Below are 21,566 nucleotides of genomic sequence, written 5' to 3'. Positions count from 1 at the left end.
CCACACGTGTTTATCGACTTCGTTGAGATACCTTAGGCCATGTAAAATATGGTGACTCAGACCTGCGGTCGCAAGTTTCAACTAGGTTCGGATGCCATGCTGGAGGTTTGGAGTGGTCTTGCAGGGGTTGCAGAGGAGCCTGCAAAGGAAACGGTGATTGAACTGTGGTCCTAGGAGAGAAGACGATTTGTGTGGTCCGATAAGTTGCAGGAGAAAAAGAGGGAACTGGAGGCCGCTGATGAGACGGCGAGCTGGAGGTCTTCGCCACGAGCCCATGCTTCATCGTGGCCCGTGCCGCTAGGGGAGGGAGGAGAGGGAGCTCGACGGTGGCGGCTATGGGGAAAGCCGGCTCGATCTACGCCGACAGCGGCGGCTTTGAACATATCAATGCCACCTCCGAGAAGACGCTGACGACAGCGGCGGCTCAGCCAGATCCTGCGAGCATGACGCGATCCGCGCCAGAGTGCCCTCTCTTATCGCCGGAGAGCTTGAGCTCAAGCGCCGCCAATCTTGTCGCCCTTTGCCACAGGGAGCTCGACGCCGGAGATCTTTTCACTACCACGAGCTAGGCGGGCCATGCCTCGTCAACAATAGCGATGGAAGAAGGGGAGGCGACGGCGAGCTCGAGCGGGCAGTGAGGAGGGAGAGACGGAGAAGGGGAAGAGGGGCACGCCGGCGGCAAAGGAGAAGGGGAGCACCTCCGCCGGCGAAGGAGAAGGGGAAGAGGCAAGAAGAGTGATGGTGGTGGGAAGGGGATGGGGATGGAAAATGAATGTGAGAGGTTGACTGTGGGACTGTTAGGAGGTTAGAGTATATATGTGTTCTTTTTGTTGTTATACGGTCCAAAATATAAAAGTTTTACAACTGTAAAAATATATTTAGCAGTAGTCTCCATTGAAGGGTGGCGTGATCTATTAGCGACTATAGCCTATGTGACAACTTAGAGACCACTGATAGTAGTGACCTCCATTGTACATGCCATTAGGCTCAGTTTTTTTTCTCAACTCTAAACTTTAACTTTCTCGTTTTCTGTTAGCTCGCTTTTCAAATTGTTAGATGATGTGTTTTTGGCAAAAAAAAGTCTTTCCGTATAAATTGTTTAAAAAGATCAAATAAATCATTTTCAATTTTATTATAGTTAATACTTAATTAATCACGTGCTAATGAGTTTTCCCGTTTCGCTTGCGCTGAAAAAATCCATCTAACTAGAGAGAACGAACAGGGTCTTAAGAGGTATTTAGTTAGTTGCCTCATTTTACCATGTTATACTTTAGTCATGTCATGATTTTTTAGGCATATTTTGTTTCACTGTAACAACTGTGTCATACCACATTATTTTACTTCTGGGATCTACATATCATACTCTTAAATTTGTAATTAACCATATTACACTTATGACCAACTATTTTTTACCTACACTCGTGTCACTATACTACAATTTACCTAAGCTTAGTTATGACAAGGTTAATCCCTACCTCCGTCTTATAAGAATTTCACTTTTAGATACGAATATCTAGCTAATATTAATGGTTCTTTGATGAGAATGCATCACAGGCACACAAGTTTCAACTACTTAATGTACATATGAATTAACAAATGTCTAACAAATATCCTCGAAAATTCTAACCACATATGCTTTTATGATCATATACTAATGTTTAAATTCTCATCTTTAAATTCATCGTAGAAAAAAAAGGGAAAAATCTAATTAACAAACGGAACGGCTAGAATCGAAAGTTTTTCTTCCCAACACTTTCAAATTTATAATCATTTGATAGCTTTAAGATTTGTCCAAATAAAAAAAATAAAAATCAGATAACCTATGTAGAAGACCTGCACGTTATTAGCTTGAGGTGCTAGCCATCTAACCAAATACAGGTTTTGTATAAAAAATATATAAGTTACACAGTAGTTATAATATAATTACATCTCAATTATACTATAGCTATGTTTGATATTTTTTAAATAAAATTATCAAATGTTTTATAGCTACTCTCTAAAAAAGTCATACTATTAAAACAGTTAAAAATATTTTTCAGCTAAATGTAAATAATTTGAAGTTTAGAGTTACACGTATGTAAATTATGATACTTAGCACTGCTTGGGAGCGTCAGTCAAATAATTTTAGCTTCATAAAAAACTAGTAAAGCTGAATTTAGAATGTTCTATAACTTCACTACAAACACAGGTCATAAAATTAAATTTAGGAGTCAACACTCTGCGGAACGTAGGTAGAAAAGGAGGGAAGATAATTGCGACCTGCGTGAAGGATTCTTTCATCTCTGCATTTGATCGGTATACGTTGATCGACTTGATTGTGAAAAATTTTGAATAAATCGTATCTTTAAACGTTGGTCGAAAAGTTAAGGGCGTCATATATTAAAATACGGAGGGAGTATTAAGATAGTGGTTTGTTTGATGGGGTCCTTTTGCAGAAACGGAAAAGAGCAAAAGAAAAGGTGAAAAGTGCGATGGCTGGGCAGGGCAGGCCAGGGCAGGAATGCAGGGGGGCAGCAGGGTCCATTCCAAGTGGGATCCACGCTTCTGTGTTGGGATTCCCATCCCGATGCTCTCAAATCGTGGGTCTACCGACCCTTACCATCACTGACACCACGCAGGCGCGATAATCTTTTCTATTTTGGACCAGGTGTTTAGATCTTGGCCAGAAAATCAAATAAAATAAGTAAATGCAACATAGAGAATTGAAAGCTAGAAAATGAAAAAAAAAATCAATGGTATGGTGGTTTAGGACTCCACCATCTAGGGTTAATCCTTATGTCCACGAATATTACGTATATGTAGGTAGACTTTTAACAGAAATTTAGTAAGATCAGGGACAGATAGTATGCATATATATAGGGAGATCAGGAATAAATATTGCGCACATAGTGAGATTAGGAATAAATATTACGCACATACAAATGAACTTTAATAGGAATTTAGTGAGATCAGTGATGTGCCGCTTGGTTTCTGTCTCTTAGAACATGTGTTAGGGTTATATTCACGGAGGTGTGGGTGTGATGTTAAATATATAGTGGTACGTGTCTGCTATGTAATCGAAAAAAATCCAACCAAATATACATATGTATACAGAATATTCTTTTAAAGTGTTATAAACAACGCACGTCCATTAATATCCGAACACAAAAGATCATGAAAAAAATATATAGCGGAAATCAAATAGAACCATAGTAGGCGGCAGTGGCATTCAAAATTAGAGTATGACAACTACATAGGAGAAAGATTTATAACTGAAGTTAGGTATTTATCGTCATTTAACTCATTACAAACTCAATCCAACAAATGTTTTGCATTGTAGGTTAACTCATAACACTCAACCTAAAAATTACACTTTTGACACGAACTAATTCATCTTAAAGCCAAATCAATTATTGTAGTGCATATGAGCAAGTAGAAAAAACCAGACATATCTATCATATCTTCACTGCAATCATGTACCCATATAGTACCTAGTACTAAGCATGTACATACTCCATATAACTAGTAAGCATGTACATACTCCATATACATGATAAAGCAATCAGCTTCATCGTTAGCTCGTTTGCTTGTTGACTTATGAGCCGCAACAAAAAGAAAATAAATTTTATATTTAATTTTAAAGTTGATTTTGATCTTTAACTAACTAGTTCATATTTTAAAATTCACATTTAAGTCACTAATAATACATATATAAACGTTTTATTTATAAATTTTTTGTGTAGTCTATTTTTTCACAACTTGTTAGCCGTAGGTAGATTAATAAGAATTAATATACCTAGAAGCATAAGAGAAACTACACACGTTTTCTCCATAAATATCGGAGACGTGCCACGCAAACATATGGTCTCAAGAACCACACATATTTTCATTCTCTCTTTGAGCAAGTATATACTCTCTCATTCCCTAAATGTTTGACGCGGTTGACTTTTTTAAATATGTTTGACCGTTCGTCTTATTCAAAAACTTTTGTGAAATATGTAAAACTATATGTATACATAGAAGTATATTTAACAATGAATCAAATGATAGGAAAACAATTAATAATTACTTAAATTTTTTGAATAAGACGAACGGTCAAACATGTTTAAAAAAAGTCAACGGCGTCAAACATTTAGGGATGGAGGGAGTATATCTAAACATAGCTAGGCTAGAGCTCTCCATGCCAAACAAGGAAACAAAAGTAAAATGAAACAGAAAGTTATCATTGGGAACAAAACATCAATCTAAGCCAATGCCAAGAACATTGCATGCACGTCTATACTCTATACTCTATAGAGTAAACCTCTATACTATAGGCTATAGCTAGCAGTCACAAAAGAGAGGAAAAAACGTTAACCCCTGTCATGAGCCTTATCTCTTCTTATCTCTTGGGAATGAGCCAAGGCATGGGTTGGATGGACTGCGCCATGTTCCCATCTACATGCATCGAGACGCCACCGTTGGCACGTTCCTGTGTGCCCGGAGCCCGGTTTGGGCAAACGGCAACAGCAGCAGCAGCTAGCACTGAACAACAAGAAGCTAACCAAAGCCAGGGGCCCAAAGTGCCAAAGCATAGAGGGACCTCGTCGCCTGCATCTCTGCATGCCGTTGGCTGTCACCGCTATGACCACACACACATGGCACGCATCGATGGATGGATCCACCTATGGATTCTTGCACGCAATAAGCCAACGATTGGGAGAGCGGCGTTTAGCCGAAACTTCCTTTCTGCTAGCTAGCTCCTGGCCTTGGTGTCATATGGCTGGTTATTCATCTTCAAGTTCGTAGCCTTGAATTTACATGAAGTGTGAGGTTTAAAAAGTTAGAGAGGGTCACTGAAAAGGATTATGATGATGATAAAATGGAGACAACCTAAGATTGGTTTCATGTCACTAGCTTGTGCAATATGCAATGCACGATCGATTGTGTTTTTTTCGTGTGTGCGGGTTGATGATGAAGCTAAAAAAACAAAAAGGGATACATTCACTAGACTTTGTTAAAGAGATTGAGAAAGTAAGATTGTATGATTTTCTAGTTTAATTATCCTAGGAAATTAGTGTTTAAACAATCTTTACTAAAGGTAGAGTCTATATTTGTAAAAGTAAAATTCCTCTTACTACTTTCTAAGGTAAACTAACATCTTTCACAACGATGTATTGTGTATAGTTGGACATGTTTTTAAACTATAGAAAATTCAAAAGGTGACAACTATATTTATTAAAATGAGAAAAGATGAATAATGCCTATACGAAGTCGCCCCCTCTATACATTGATAAGTTTTATATAGATTTTCCCATGTATCTTAGATTCATCATAACATAAACTTGGCTGACCTTAGCATGTGCTGAGACCATGGGAAGCAGTGTGGAGGTAAAGAAAATGATAGTAAGCATACTAATGTATGAAATGGGGGAGCATTAGAACACTCGTTGGATGAGTAATAGGTACATTAATAGAAAATAAAGAAAACCATATGAGAAATATGACATGCTTGCAGCTCTTGCTGATAGTAAGTGTTGTTATTCATTCAATGGTTACATATAAGAATTTACTTTAATTAGTCCACACATAAAATTAGTCTAACTAAGTTACATCTTAAGTTACATCTTTATGGCCGCAATTTTTGAAAACGAGACATCTTAAAATATGGATAATCTATCTTCTATAACTTAAAAGGGCACAATTTTTGTTACCGATTTTTCTGGAACTAAAATGTACCCTCCTTATTTTAGAAATACCTGAAAAAACTCAACAACAGAGAACAGAGAAGATAATTACAACAAACAAGAGGGAGCACACTCCAATTCTATTGTATGAGTTGTCTGCACGTCATCGAAATATGATATAAAAATATTATACATATGATAAATATCTATAGCACTTTGAGCTAAAACATACTCAACAATAAAAGAAGATAATTACAACATACTAAAGGAGGCACACTCCGCTTATATAAGAGTTTTGTACACGTCATCTAAATATGACGTGGAAAGATTATGCATATGACAACCATATACACCAATAAGTAAAACATATTTCGGCCATCGTAACCTTTAGCTACGTATTTGGACGAGTATTTGTCTCGATGCATAACTAAAGATAGTACCTTTTAGAAAAAAAAAGTACAACAAACAAGATAATTACAACAAACTAGGAGAAGCACACCCCATTCCTATTTTAAGAGTTATCTACATACCATCTAAATATGACGTGGAAAGATTATGCACCTTAAAACCATATACACCAAAAAGTAAAACGTGCTCCCACACCATGCTAACCTTTAGCTATGCATCTGGACAACTATTTGTCTACGTACATATTCCTACCTAAAGTTAGTATATTTTGGAATAAAGTACAATAAACAAGATAATTACAAGTTTATAAAACAAACTACTACAGGGACCAGAGCACACGCCCCACGCACCACCCCCCTAGTTAACTTAACCATGGTTAAACTCTCCACCTTAGGTTAACCCAACCTTCTCTTCTTCTTCTTCTTCTACTTGAGTAGACAGCCACCACCCACAGCGCACGCTCGCTCTCGCTCACGCACGCACGCACGCACCCACCCGGAGCGCGAGAGGACGGCGGCGAGCGGCGAGGAGGAGGCGGGGAGGTGGGAGCGAGCTCGCTAGCTTAGGCGGAGGGCGGCGGCGGCGGCGGCCTGCCGTCGGCGAAGCGTGCCGGGGGCGTTCGCTGCCTGCTGCCGGAGCGGGGGAAGGGAAGTGTGGTGCGGCGGCGGCGCGCTCGCCAGATCTGCGGACCCGCCGGCGGCGGGCCGCCATTCCCGTCGCTCAGCATTGGATCAGGTGGGAACACGAGCTCCCTCCCTCCCGGATTTCTCGGGGGGTGGGTCTCTCCTCTCGCTTTGGTTTCCGCTTCAGCAGCATCTCCGTTGATGAAGCTTGGGTTTATGCCTTCTCCGATTTTTCTTTTTATCCCCCAAATCCAAGTTATCTTTAGTTGTTTGAGCAAAACGCTGTGCATTTTTGGTCAGAAAAACTCGTGCTTTCTTGCTAAGAAATGCATCTAGTAGTAGTTTCTGAAGCACTAATTTCCATCTGCTAAAGATTCTCTGGGATTAGCTGGACGCACGATTTTCATCAGCCTGGTGAAATTAATGTCGGTGGGTAGGATTAAACTTTGCTTTTTCTTTTTCTTCCGCAGCTGATCTGTTTCTTGCTGTGAGGCAAAATCTGTAGTACTTGCAAATCCACTGTAGTGTAGTTTCATTTCAAGGTGTACTAGATTTCTGTAGTAAAAGATACACGCTTTTCTTTTTCTTTGAGAAGAGTAACCGTGGTGAGGAGATGAGAGTGAGATGGCCGTGAGTTAGGCATGATATGGTGGTTGAATCGGGAGGCAATCAAGCTGCTGCAGTGGAGCTATACCGGACTGGATCGGTGTTTACTACATGGAATGTTTGGAGACATGTCTAGATCTCATCTCATCAGTTGCCCGAGATTCAGGGTAAGCCAAAGGACAGCTGATGCTGATGGTAGAGTGGATGGGGGACAGCATATGAATCCGAATGATGAAGCCGGCGAAAGAATGCATCCGTGTGTTCAAGTTCAACGAACATATAATGGCTTCGGTGTGCACCCTTAAAAAGCTTGCACTAGTAGTAGTATACTACTGCTGCTACCTACTAGTAATAGTCAACAATCATATGGAAAGTGGTATTCCACTCCCCTTACGTGTGGTAAACTTTCTCTTAAGAAATATAAATGCTCACTTAGTCGTGTGAAGTGTTGGGATTTATTTAATTTTGTAAGTGGATGGTATCTTGAGGAAACTTCCTCATCTTGCATTTCATATTTTATACTGAGGATGGAAGCAAGAGTTGTTTGAGGTCATGTGGAGAAGCACTTCTATGTTTTGATGCTTATATGTAGGCATGTAGCTGGTTTCTGACTTGATAAAAACATCATGGTAACCTCCGTTTGTTCTGTCTGTTTTTGCAGGATCCGGTTATCTACCGAAATTGAGCTTGTTGGGTTTTGTAGCAGCTCCCCTTTGTAGGGGAGGTTACTGCAGTCTTCAACTCTCTGATTTGTTGTTGCTTTCTGGTGCCCTCGAGCTAGTGTTCAAGATGTCCTTTGTCGCCTGATGATTGCTGCTGTGACATCTCTCTCGCACCCTAGCACCGCGTCATCTGCCAAGTTTGACGGGCGCAGGAGCGAAGAGAGGCGTAAGAAGGGCCTCATTGTTGCAGCTGCCTCTAGTGCATTGACCTCCATTCCTTTGTCATTGTTAGCCATGTCTCGCAACTTGGAGAGCCCAGTTCAGACCCAGATGGCAGTTTCAGCCTTGAACCGTGCTCTGAGCAGCGAGTACCCTTCGAAAAGTAGAAGTGAGGGCAGAGCTAGTGGGTGGAAGCGTATTTTTGTCCAAACTGACACCGGCTGTGTACTGGCTGTTCAATTAGATCGAGGTGACAATGCACACACAGTCAAAAGAAAGCTGCAGCTTGCCCTGAATGTTCCAACAGAAGAGAGTTCTCTGACATTTGGTGATCGTGTGCTTAAGAATGATCTCAGCACTATCCGGAATGATTCTCCATTGCTTCTGACCAAGACTTTCATGCATCGAAGCTCCTCCACCCCATGCTTGTCTCCTACTGGCAAGGATATCCAGCAGCAAAGGGATAGGGGTGGTCCAATTGAGTTGTTAGTATGCCCAAGCCGTTGTTCTCGGACTAAGCAGCTTGTGAAGGATGTTGCTAGGGCTATAAGAAATGGTGTGGATCCAATACCTGTCAATAGTGGGCTTGGTGGTGCCTACTATTTCAGAAACAGCAAAGGTGAGAATGCTGCCATTGTGAAGCCAAATGACGAGGAGCCATTTGCACCCAACAATCCAAAAGGTTTTACAGGGAAAGCCCTTGGGCAGCCTGGCCTTAAAAGATCGGTTCGAGTTGGTGAGACTGGTTTTAGAGAGGTTGCTGCCTACCTTCTGGATTATGATAACTCTGCTAATGTTCCCCCAACGGTTCTTGTTAAGATCTCTCATCCTGTATTTAATGTGAATGAATGCGTCAGTTCAGCCAACATGAAGGCTTCTAAGGACTATCCAGGGGCTGTAAGCAAGATTGCATCATTTCAGCAGTTCATTCCTCATGATTTTGATGCCAGTGACCATGGGACTTCAAGCTTTCCTGTCTCTGCTGTTCATAGGATTGGTATTCTTGACATTAGAATTTTCAACACCGATAGGCATGCTGGAAATCTTCTGGTCAGGAAGCTTACTGGACCAGGAAAATTTGGGAATCAGACTGAACTGATCCCTATTGATCATGGTCTCTGCCTCCCAGAGTGCTTGGAGGATCCTTATTTTGAATGGATCCATTGGCCACAGGCGTCCATTCCATTCTCTGATGATGAACTTGATTACATAGCTAATCTTGATCCGATGAAAGATGCTGACATGCTTCGTATGGAGCTTCCTATGATCCATGAAGCATGCCTTAGAGTGCTAATACTCTCCACCATATTTCTGAAAGAAGCCACATCATTTGGTCTTTGCCTTGCAGAGATTGGTGAGATGATGAGCAGGGAATTTACCGGGATGGAAGATCAGCCAAGTGAGTTAGAGGTTGTCTGTATGGAAGCAAGGAGGCTGGCAATTGAACGTGAAGAGAGCTCCACTGAAATTGATTCTGGTGATGAGGATGCAATTCAATTTGAACTTGATTGTGAAGATGATCATGAAATGCTGAAAGCACAACCAGCCTATCATTTTGAACTTAAGGGGGGAAGCTCAAGAAACCCACTGTCTAAACTGGATGAAGCCATTGAAGAAGAGGAAGATGACATTGAGGAGGAAGAAAGCAATGCAGAAAAGTTAGGTTACCCTAAAGCTATCAACAAGTGGCTTCCTAACATTTCCAAGCTATCAACCTCACTGAATGGAGTGCGTCTCGGCGACAAAATCCAGTGTCAGCTCCCCGCTGCTCCAAAGATAATGGATCCTGTGAAAATTTTCGAGGGCAACAGCAACCACAGTGGCTCCCAGGTTGGCAACTGGAGGAGTGCAAATGAGCAACTTCCGACAAGTGCGAGCTTCGTCAAGCTGGCCGACATGGGATCGGAGACATGGGCGCTATTCCTCGAGAAGTTCCAGGAGCTCCTTCCCGAGGCATTCCGCTCGCGCAAGTGCGGCGCTGCGGGGCAAAGGGCAAGGCAGAGGCTTGGCACTTCTTGCCAGTTTTGAGTTAGCGCAGGAGTAGGGGAGGTGAAGAATACTTGTGGTTTGGCTGCTGCTGTTTGGTTGTGGCTTTCTTGCAGGTGTTCGAGCTATGCAGCTGTAGAATAAAAGCCATCCTTTTACAGGCTTGCAATAGGGTTTGAGCAACAACTGCTATCGCCTGTGCCAGAGGTCCATGTTGTGATGATGGCCTTTTTTCTGTACATAATCTTTTTATTTTCTTCTTTTTTTTCTTTTCTAGTTAGACATGAGTTGCTTGAAGGAAGTTGGGATGATCAGCCTGCCCAGTCATTGGCCGCCCAGTTCTTCCACTCATGATATGCATTCAAAGATGTCATTCAAATAAAACATTAAAAAAAAAGGGTTTCCTGATGTGATCATTGAACATTTGTTCAGTCTTCAGAGTACTCTACTGTTAAAGCTCGACTTGCAGGGTTTTTTGTTGTGTTCTCCATGTCATGTTGTGTATACTGAATAAACCCCCTTGTGGTCACACAGATGTATCAGTGGTTTACTGATGCAGTTTTACTCTCAGTCTGCTGTTCATGCTGCTGGGATTCTTGGAATCAACTTCCTTTTCATATGGTACTATACAAGTTTGATGCTCTCATGAATTGCATCTGAAAATATGGCTAATTAACTGCAGCCTAATGTCTTCCTGTCAGCCTGCGTACTGTGCAGCCTTTAGATCCTACTAGAGTTCAATTCTGTCAGAACTACTGGTCACCAGCATAAATGCATCTGAAATGCAGAACAGTATTGAGGAAAATACAGCAATCTGGATAGATCATCTATGACTTGCTTTCCATTTGCTGCTACAGAGTCCACATTACCAATTGATGCTATTTACAACTATTTAAGCCCAAGTTAGAAATCATCCAAATTAGCAAGACCTATAATATTGGCATCTAATAGACCTTCAGAAGGGCAAAATTAATTGATGTTTTACACGACAAGGGCTCCTCAAACCTAGGTGGAAGTTCATTTCTGTTTACATTTCACCTGGTCATGTTATTAGAGCCTAGAGGGAATAAGAGTTCGTTCAAGCTGTTATAGGTGTCAGTTCTTTCATACTGGTAAGATCAGTCAGCTCAACATGCTGGTGCTCAATCCTCCTCAGAACAGTCCTGGTCTCGCTCCTCGGCAGATTCAGTGTGTCGAGTTTCATCAGCTGGAGCTGCCTTATTCTTGATATGGCCTGAGTTACCTCTGATATCCAGGGCCTCTTTTTCGGGTTCTTGTTAACGCATCGGTAGGCGACATCAGCAAGGATCCTTACCTCTTCAGCAATGTTCCCCACTATGAGGTTCTTGTCCAGTATCTCATCCCAATCAGCCTTTCCTTCCCCTCCAATGGCTGCCTGGAAAGAGGTATATCCGTATATGTATAATAAGTACACTTACCAATGACATTGGTGCTTGTGCACAAGTTGTTATCACTGCAAAGGTAAAGTCATCTTACAGGAATAATAGTTTCTGAATAACCATGTTGTTTATTACATAATAATCTGATGTCATGGTGCACATGGCAATAGTGGGGAAATGTCTCTTTGGTAGTAGTTGAACAGGTGAAAATTAAAAATTTGGTGTTTCAGCTAGTGCATTCTTAAGATCATTGGGTTTCTCCTTTGTACACTGTATGCTGTGCATGACTGGAATTATACCACACATAAAAAGGGATACATCATACATAAGAAGTGAGCAATTCATTTAATTTGAAGTACTTTACATTGAAAAAGTTTCCATTTGGAAGGACTTCTACAATTTTGTCTGGAGTTACTGTAAAACATGTTAAAATTCACTTACTAGATCAATGTACTCCATGAGACCTTGTTGTGGATTTATGGCGGTAATGAGTTCGAAAAGTATTATGCCGAAACTATAAACATCGCTCTTCTTTGTGAACTTGCTGGTGGACATGTAGTCAGGATCCATGTATCCATAGGTGCCCTTGAGGCCTGACTTCCTTCCATCATATACTTCCTCCTTTGATAGACCAAAGTCAGCAACCTGCACCCACCAAATCCACACTTAAATATTCACTTCAGGCATTTTCAGGAATGAACTTTTTTGTTTCAGTTGCATGGATGCATCTTTACAGAAAACATTTTGAGTTGGTGCAGTTGATCTCTGAACTATAGACTCATCATAGAAAACATTTTGAGTTGGTGCAGTTGATCTCTGAACTATAGACTCATTTTGAGTTTGGTTAAACAACTGGCAGAAATCATACTGAAAAGTGCCTATGAAGTACAAAGGCTTTTGCAATGATTAACATGAAGTGCATCTTAAATTTTCTAACCTTGGCCCTCATTGAATGATCCAAGAGTATATTAGCAGACTTTAGATCTCTGTGAATAACAGGTGGAACAGCCTGCACAAATAGTCATAGCTTATTATTAATTGGCATGAATAGGTCATTAACAAGAAAGGTACATTTTTAATAGCCATCAACCGTACCCCTTCATGTAAATACTCAATGCCATGAGCTACATCGTGAGCAATTTGTAGCCTTTCTTGCCAGCTCAAACTCCGCTTATTATCATCTGAAAGGACATGGTCATTATTAGGAGGAAAAATTGGAATTCAAGGACCAACCTATATTTGGAATTCAAGGACCAATGTTATTCCTAGTAATGTACCACATACTATATCCGTTTTGTGTAGAAGTACTATATAGTCATTTTCTTTGCATTATCTAAAAAAAAAGTCATTTTCTTTGGCTTCTCTCGTTTATATTTCATTTTCCAAAAGTAGACTTACCATACAAAAGGCTTGCTAAATTCCCGTTGCTCATGAACTCATAAATCAAAATGCGCTGGCCTTTATCCACGCAATATCCAACCAAATTAACAAGATTTCTGTGATGCAGCCTACTAAGCAATGCTACCTGCAAAGAAGATATAGTCAATTAGTCATGGTTGTGCTGCAGTTTATCAAAGTCAAATTCTTCATAACCAACTAAGTTCCAAAGTTTAAAGATATTGTAAGTTGCACTTGGTCTACCCATATCATGTATCATCACCACTCAAGCAACACAATCCTAACAGAACACAAGCATTTTTTCTGTTAGGGAAGGTAATATCCATAATAGCCAATACTAGGGATTAGCTAAAAGTGAACAATTACATTTATATATTCGTACACTAAATTTTCTCCGCCTAAGGTTTGTCCCTTAGTTTACTTCTCTATTACCCCCAAAACAATGGTCCATACACTACAAAGAGAGGGTCTCACCACAACATCTAATTTGGAACAAACACAGTAGCTGTCATTCTGTGACAACAAACAAACACAGCCAATGCTTAATTGTATCCTTCTTAGTAAACTAATCTTCAGAGCTAATTTCCACATAAAAGAGTTGCTTCTAACAAATGAAAGAAAACGTCAGAACTTTGGAGCCAGAAAAATCACCAAACTTCCTTTCCAAAGAAAAGAAGAAAAACCACCAAACATTCATACCTCTGTCTGAAACTCTCTTTCACCTTGCCTTGAATCACTCGCGAGCACCTTTACAGCAACCACTTCTCCGGTGGCCATTACAGCCTTGTACACAGGACCAAACGATCCTTGCCCCAGAATCGTGGTGAAGTTGTTGGTCGCCTTCTGCAGATCTCTGAAACAAACCAAACCAACAATACATTCATGACATCGAAACATTCAGACAAAATGGAGTATGAATTATGATCACATCGAACCAAGAATTTCAGATGAGGATAATATTTATCACCATGTGAGTGGCCACTTTGATTATGACAAGAGTTGTTGATTAATGTGGGAGTAAGTAGGTGGCATTACTTGTAATGGTATTTTGGGATCCCGGAGACGGAGACCGGCGGCGGCGAGTGGCTGCCGTTGTTGGCGCCGCCCCTCCACGCCCAGAACGCGGCGGCGCGCTTCGCCGGCGGCGGGTGGTGGTCCCAGTCGGAGGCGACGGAGAGGGACACGCTGGAGTTGAGGCTGCCGTTGGCGCGCAGCGTCGCGGTGGACGACTCCGGCGACCGCGCCGGGGCGGCGACGCTGGCGCTGGCGCGCCGCCTCCGGTAGAGGCAGATGGCGAGGAGCACGAGCGCCGCCGCGGCCACCGCCGCGGCGACGCCGGCGGTGACCCCGATGACCACGTCCGCCGCCCTATCGACCATCCCCGCCGCGACGACGCCTTCTTCCTCCCGGCGAGGCAAAGACCATGCCGGTGCGAGATCACCCGCGTGAGGAGCAACGTCCCAGCTTCTCCTCTTCTTCCTCCTGCCATGGATGAGCAGCAGCAACACGCGTCAAGAACCGATCTCCCCCGTGGCGGGCAAACTCCGCCGCGAAACGCACCAAGAATTCCGCCAAAACAAAACACAATCTTACAACTAGAATTCCGCCGCGGCGCCACGCGCCAAGAACCAAATCTTTCGTCAGAATTCGACAAAAAAAAAAAAATCTCATCCCAAAACACAGGCATCAGCAAGAACATATACATACCTATGCACTGAAAAAAAAAATCAAGATTCTTCAGTCTTGACAACGATTTTTGATCCCCGATTACTTCAAATCGCAGCAAGAACGAGACATAGAACAACACAAGTTCTCAATTCTTGCTTGGTTGCGTCGATCCTTCCCTGTGGGGGTAGGAGGAGGAGGAGGGAGACGTCGACGAGTTTGGAGGAGACTGGCGCGTGGAAGAAGAAGAGCTCTGTGGAGTAGACGCGGTCCAACCCCCAACTTGATAATAATAAAAAATATATATATTTTTTATGAGTATTTCACAAGCCCAGGAGTAGTTAATATCTGCCACTGAGTTTCAGGGTCCACAAAACCGTCTCCACTCCAGGCCATGAAAACCGTTCGCAAACGGTTGAAAACCATGAAATTCAGACAAATTTATCCAATAAAAAGAAATTTATAGTTTGAGTTTGGAACTTGATTGAATTTAACCGGTATACCAAGCAGTTTGTCAACTCCAGTTTATGAAGCCAGTTTATCTCTCGCTTTCTCTATATCTCTGTCTCTGTCTGTCCTTTTCTAAATCTCAGTTTTTGCTCATGTTTGTCTAGCATGGAAGCAGGTGATGATGACTAGTTTTTCTTTGAGTAAATTGCACTATGGGCTAGTTTTTAATACCATATCTATACCAAACTTTTCACTTAACACCATATAAGATTACACTTGTTTGTAGTTTGGACCAGGGTATAGCAATTTAGACTTGTCCCTGCCAACATCGTTCTCGTAGCGACTCTCGTCGGCGCGTTCAAGGCCGGCATCGACAACGCCGGAGGAGATGGTGCCGTACGCCAGCGTGAGACCTATCCCATGTCAGCCAATCCCATTATCCAGCCACACCCTCGCCGACGCGCTGCCGGACGCAACCATCCACTCCGCAGGCATACTGGCAATTGCGTCGAACTTCCGGTAATGCTAGTGTGAGTTGCATCATGAACCGGAGGCTACGCTGGGAATTAACATCCTGTTCCTAGCACCCGCTGCTTCTACCCAAATGAAAATCTCGTAAGCTATCCCGGTTTGGCTGGCAACGGTGCCAAATGGCCAGTCGGCCACTGGAGTCTGTAACCAAGCAAGCATGCATCAATCACTTAACTCCTCCCAAATGTATGTGGCTCTAACCGAGCAAACAAGCTGTGCTGTCCTGGCCATGCACCGCCTCCTCTACTAACTTCACCAGCGCCGCTAATCTCTTTTTCAAAGATATACCTGGTCCATTGTGAGACAATGGTAAACATAGCTAGCCCATAATGCAATTCACTCTTTTTCTTTTTTTCGCATTGACCTGACATGTGCAAATGAGGCCATGTCAACCCTATGTCCCTATCATGTAAAGATTTCACAGGGTCCACCTGTCTGTGACTCATTAGACTACATTCACAGCAACTGTGCTGTTCTTTTTTTCTTTGAAACCAAGAAAGAAAAGAGAACAAATTTGTTTCTCCACAGAAATTCAGTGGTTTGGTGGTCAGGGAGGCAAAGAACTCAGGAGCAATTGCAGAAGAGGCACAGTAACGTCATGCACGCGTGTCCTGCTTTTCTCTTTGCTGGATGCTACCGCCAAGAAGTTAATATGGACAGATCTAACATTAGGAAGCTCTTAAATAAATAAATTTGTCTTCCAAATCCAGTTGCTTTCTCTGCTTAAGTCTTTCTCTTGAACTTAACGCCTGCATTTTGTTGTTTATTCGGCTCTCTGTTGTTCTTCCCTTGTTGATCTTTGTTTAACAACCTGACGCCGGTCGTAATTTACTTGGTAGTAGCAATTAGGGTTGCTAGTGGATGCAGAAATGTTTTTTGATTGAATCAATGAGCTGATGATGTTAACGAGCTAAGAGTAGTGAACACTTCTTTCTCTGGTATTTTCTGTGTTATAAGGGCATTCATGACTTGACAGTACAAACACCCTGTTTTTTTTTTTTAAAAAAAAAGAATGTTCTGTACTGACGAGCTGAGCCTACAGAGCTAACAATATCCTATTTAAGTTCAACCTCTTGTTTCAAATTATAAAATTTTAAAGTAAACTTCAGTAGTTAACAAGCTTTGACTTGTTATTAGCAAGTAAATGAGAATTCATGGTTGAATTCCGTGGGTTAGCTGCATTTATTTGCTTTTAAAAATTTTAATCGATCAATTGCATGGTGCTACAACAGGCAAGCACGTTGTTGAACAGTGATCAACAAATGATTGTCTGAAGAAGCATGGCTGATTTACAAATTCGGCTAGATTGGACACTCCAATCACATGAATCATTGACAAAATCTGTACAGCTCGTTGAAACCATTTCATTTTTGTCAAGATCTTGGTCGAGCTGGTTAATGCTGACGGCGAGTCGGCAAACACATTTTTTTTTAATTACAAAACAAGCCAAACTGGAGCAGCTTAGCTCACATTCTAATGACTTCCTGAACATATCAACTTCGCATGTTGCATTAAAACTAGTATACAAAATTAGGATAAAGTATAGGTGTGACGTACACATGCAATGTCGCAAGGACACAGCTTTCTTGCATTCAAGACATTTGTTCAACCAAGCAATAAAAGCTATTCATGCTCAAATGCAACCATTCGACATCAGAAATCATGTCAAAGAGATGAATTTTCTTTCTTTGGGGGACTTTTGTCCTGAACTTTACAAATCCAGCCATGTGAGATTGATTCCGTGCTCCAGGTGCACCAACCATACCTCATATGAAGCAGCAGGTGTTTGGTGCTAGACTGCCAGCACCAAAATTATGGCAAATTAAAGAGAGTGTCAGTATGACAGTATGGATTAGGCCTAGCAACTGCACTTGCACAGCTGCACTGTAATTCACAACGAAGAGAGAAAGAGAGAGAAAAAAACTGCTCTGTAATGATAACCTTAACACGGTATAGAATGTACATGTCTACACTAACCTTAACATGGTACAGAATGTACAACATGTCTACACTGTCTACACTATCTGTTGCAGGATGTTTCACCTTAAGTAACTACAGGAAAGAAAACCACAACTGTATGTAGGTTTCTAAACTATTCTAACATGATGAAGCAGTTCACTCCATCTTCCTGCCAGACAACAATGAGCTGATGACTTCTTTTACAAAATTACACAAGCATTCTCTGCAAAAATCGGTCAGTACATCTGGAGATGGGAGAGGTTCAGTTTTGCAGGTGTGCTTGCAAACCGGTCTTGGGAGTGCAAGAGCTACCGATGGTGAATGTTCCAATCCACAGGAGGCCAAAACAGTATGCGTTGCTGCTCGAGCAACTTCCTTGAAGGTGTCAGAACCTGAATCACCAGAAAGTTTTTATTAACAAATAGGCAACAATTTAAAAGTCCTGTTAGTGAACAAAGAATCAAAAGGAGAGTACATACCATAAGTTTTGTCTATATTGAGCAGCTTCAACTCACGTATGGCCAAAAATGAAATATCACTTTTTCTTATTTTACAACTTGACATAGATCTCTTGGATCCCTTGTCATCATGTGTTTCAGAACCAAGTTTTCTCTTGCGCTCAAGACGATCTGGTCTAGAACCTTTAACTTTGTCGTTTGCTCCAGCTGTACCGATGTCAATAGATGCCGCAGTGGCTGATGGTTCCTGAGAGCTTACCATTTCGGTAGATTGGCTCCATCCAGGTCTTAATTGTTGTGATGAGGTCACCATGGACTGGCCAGATAGTAAACTGAACGTAAGCGGACAGGATACAACTGGTTTGGATTTCTCTGGTCTGCTTACGTCACGTGAAGATTCAAATATTTGACCTGCATCCTCATTATTGCTTGATGAGGCAACTTTACCATTCAAATTTTCCTGCATCATAACTGTAGAAGGTATTCTTCCATGAACTGATGCACTCTCTTGCAGTTTACGGTGTTCTCCAAAATTCACTGTTGGAGGCCTATTTTCCATGTTTATACTACGATTATGCTTCTCATTATTGCTTGATGAGGAAACTTTACCAGTCAAACTTTCCTGCCTCATAATTGTAGAAGGTGTTCTTCCATGAGCTGACCCATGGAATTTCTCCTGCAGTTTACGGCATTCTCCAAAATTCATTGTTGGAGGTTTATTTTCCATGTTTGTACTACGGTGTTGTTCCGCGTTGTTTTTCTGAGTTATTCCATCATACAGCTTGTTATTCTTATGTCCTAAAATTGCATCAATTGGGCTGTATGAAGTCGATCTATTCCCCATGGAGAATGGAACACTGCAATTGAGGGAGGAAGGGTTGTCAGGTTTCTTCTTCCCACCAGATGATTTTGCCATTTCTAGCATTTTCCATGCCTTGTGCACATCAGAACTATTCTTAGGTGAAATTTTTTTAGCATGACCAGATGAGGAAGCAGCCACCTCCATGAAGGTTGTTGTGGACCGATGGCGTTCTTCAATATCACAAGTACCAGCACCATTTCCCCTTCTCCTATTGTGTAATTGTGTTGCAAACCCAATCGAACCTGAACGGAGAGCAGACCAGTTCTCACGCAGTTCCCTTATACGGCTACCAAGATTGCGAGAGTTACGCAGTGTTCTAGCTCTCTCAGACTCAATGCGAGAACGGGCATGCGAACACACCCGACTATTTTCTCGCTCCTGAGGAGATTCAGGGCATTGTGGTCCAACGGAAATACCCTGTGATGGCAAACGCTCAGCCCTACTGTCCAGCCTAGTGCTCCTTGCATTGACCCTGCCTATTGGAATTGTGGTGTAATCGTCATCCACAATATCATAAATGGAAGGAACTGGATCAGAAATGGAAGGCCTGTTGCTCTGCACACTTGACCTTTGTACTAAATTTGGAGAGTGACCCTCATCCACAATATCCGAAATGGAAGGAGCAGCAACTGGATCAGCTATTGGAACTTCAATGGTGATTTTAAATTCACCATGATCACTAGAATTGTCATCGTCAATCTCACACCTCGAATGCTCCTCCTTGGCTGTCATGCAGTCCGTACAGAACCAGTCACCCTCAGGAATTTCAGTGCCTAGACCGGCACAGTAAGTGTGCACAGCAGAATCGCAGAGCTCGCACAACATCAGCAGTTCATCATCATTGGAGAGGTTACATACGCTACAGCTGGTGTTTGCATAGAGATCAGCGTCTACAGTGCTGCTGCCATTGCCCGAAGGGTTGCAAGCCTGTGAGCGGAAACAACATGTCAGTCTTGCAAGAATTCGCAAACAATAGAGGAAAAGTATAATAACATAATAGCAGAGGTAATGACAACTTGTTGGCATTGTAGTACAAGAATTAAGGCCTTCAATGACTAGATTGCAGTTAATGTGATGCAACGAGAAATCTAGAGGATTACATGAATATAGAATATTTATCAATTATAGTGAGTTTTTGTTGCAACGGCATAGCAAAAGTGTTCCAATTAATTACTCTGTACAACAAGAGTAAAGTTTTTAAGATATTCGATACACCACAGTGCCAAACAGAGCTTAGCAAAGAACCAAAATTGCCGAATTACAGCATAATAGGCAAGTGATCATAATAAATGTTTGGGTTTCGACGGTATATTGCAAAATTTAATTGCAGTAACGTTTTGTATCTATGTGACTATGTCTTATCATGATCCACACCGCTACTTATCAGCCCAAAACTTCTTTATGTTTGAACAAGTTTATAAAAAAATATAACAGTATTTCCAACACAAAACAAACATATTATCAAAATATATTCAATGCTACATTTAATTAAACTAATTTGGTGTTATAGATATTGCTAAATTTTTCTACAAACTTAATCAAATCTAAAGAAGTTTTGAGTAGGAAAAAAAATCAAAGCACTTATAATATGACTACACTAACAACAATCAGAGTACAGACTAGAAATAAATCTAACAGTTGTATATCTGGATTCTAACAGTAGCTTGCAAAATTCAGAGACAAGAACTCGCGGGGGGTGTTCTGTTTAGAGATTAGGGCACTCGACCTGGTTGCGCTCGGGGACGGCGACGACGCGCTGGGAAGGGAAGCGGCCGGGGACGGGCGGGCGGGTGATGGTGCGGAAGCGGGCCTTGCAGAAGGGGCAGCGCGACTCGACGCGCGCCCACGCCATGATGCAGACGAAGCAGAAGTGGTGGGCGCAGCAGTCGAGCTCCCCGCGCACCGCCCGCCGCGCGTCCGTCAGGCAGATGCCGCAGCTCACGCCCTCCTCCTCCTCCTCCTCCCGTGCCGCCGCCGCCGGCGGCGGGGCGTCGCCGGCGGGCGGCGAGGCCATGGGGGGCGCGTCGCGGCCGCTGCTCCGCGAGGTCGGGGATGAGGCGGCCCGAAACGGATGGGGATCGGTCTGGCTCGTCCGTGCGTCGGGCTGGGTCGGGGTTGGGTCGAGTCGCGCAATATGTCGTAGCGGAATTATGGGCCCCCGAGTCCGTGTCGGAGGTGTGGTGGGTGCTCTGGCCCGTTGGGCTTGGTTTCCTTAAGCCTGATTTGTTGGGTACTACCAAGTTCCACGACTAATTTCTGTTCAGGGATAAGTCCACTTTCCATCCCTCATATTTGTATTGAGTTCAATTACGAAAATGCTCGCTCTCGGGCGACCAGCGGGGGTGGAGCAGATCGGAGGCTCCCCCCACGGCCCCGGCCCCACGCGCATGCATGCAGGTGCCTGGGCCCCACCACGTTCTCTGGCCCACCTGCCACGTGTCTCCACCACATACTCCATTGCAACAAATCATCCACATATTTTGGAAATCCTGTATTAAGAGAATTCGTTTTATTTTTTTTTCACCTAGTGTACTCACAATGTTTCACTATATGTAGATCTAATGTTGCATTGAACGAAACATTCTTTTGCAACAAATCACCCACATATTTTAGAAACCCTCTATTAAGGGAATTCGTTTTATTTTTTTTCCACCAAAAATGTTTCACCTAGTGTACTCACAATTTTTCACTATG

At 42.3% G+C, this 21,566-nt stretch overlaps 3 protein-coding genes across 3 annotated transcripts; 1 reads left to right on the top strand and 2 right to left on the bottom strand.

Moving 5' to 3' along the window:
- The first annotated feature begins 6,388 nt into the window (after window positions 1–6,388).
- LOC4340766 (phosphatidylinositol 4-kinase gamma 5) lies at window positions 6,389–10,565 on the top strand. The gene is made up of 2 exons (XM_015787872.2): window positions 6,389–6,788; window positions 7,944–10,565. Exon 2 carries the CDS (start codon window positions 8,089–8,091, stop codon window positions 10,189–10,191), a length of 2,103 nt encoding a protein of 700 aa, XP_015643358.1. The 5' UTR covers window positions 6,389–6,788; window positions 7,944–8,088; the 3' UTR covers window positions 10,192–10,565.
- Window positions 10,566–10,944: 379 nt separating this feature from the next.
- Window positions 10,945–14,867, bottom strand: LOC4340765 (calcium/calmodulin-regulated receptor-like kinase 2). The gene is made up of 8 exons (XM_015787874.3): window positions 14,655–14,867; window positions 13,983–14,429; window positions 13,647–13,800; window positions 12,948–13,074; window positions 12,645–12,730; window positions 12,487–12,558; window positions 11,991–12,194; window positions 10,945–11,545 (listed from the first exon to the last, which is right to left on the bottom strand). Exons 2-8 carry the CDS (start codon window positions 14,324–14,326, stop codon window positions 11,228–11,230), a joined length of 1,305 nt encoding a protein of 434 aa, XP_015643360.1. The 5' UTR covers window positions 14,327–14,429; window positions 14,655–14,867; the 3' UTR covers window positions 10,945–11,227.
- A 2,639-nt stretch (window positions 14,868–17,506) lies between these two features.
- LOC4340764 (uncharacterized) lies at window positions 17,507–20,978 on the bottom strand. The gene is made up of 3 exons (XM_015785855.3): window positions 20,599–20,978; window positions 18,032–19,799; window positions 17,507–17,944 (listed from the first exon to the last, which is right to left on the bottom strand). The coding sequence occupies exons 1-3, from the start codon at window positions 20,884–20,886 to the stop codon at window positions 17,709–17,711; spliced, it is 2,292 nt and encodes a 763-aa protein (XP_015641341.1). The 5' UTR covers window positions 20,887–20,978; the 3' UTR covers window positions 17,507–17,708.
- Between the last annotated feature and the right edge of the window lie 588 nt (window positions 20,979–21,566).

This window comes from Oryza sativa, chromosome 6 (genome assembly GCF_034140825.1).
Source record: "Oryza sativa Japonica Group chromosome 6, ASM3414082v1".
Lineage (NCBI taxonomy): Eukaryota > Viridiplantae > Streptophyta > Magnoliopsida > Poales > Poaceae > Oryza > Oryza sativa.
Note: the sequence above shows the minus strand (reverse complement) of the source record. Positions and strands in the feature narration are given on the sequence as shown.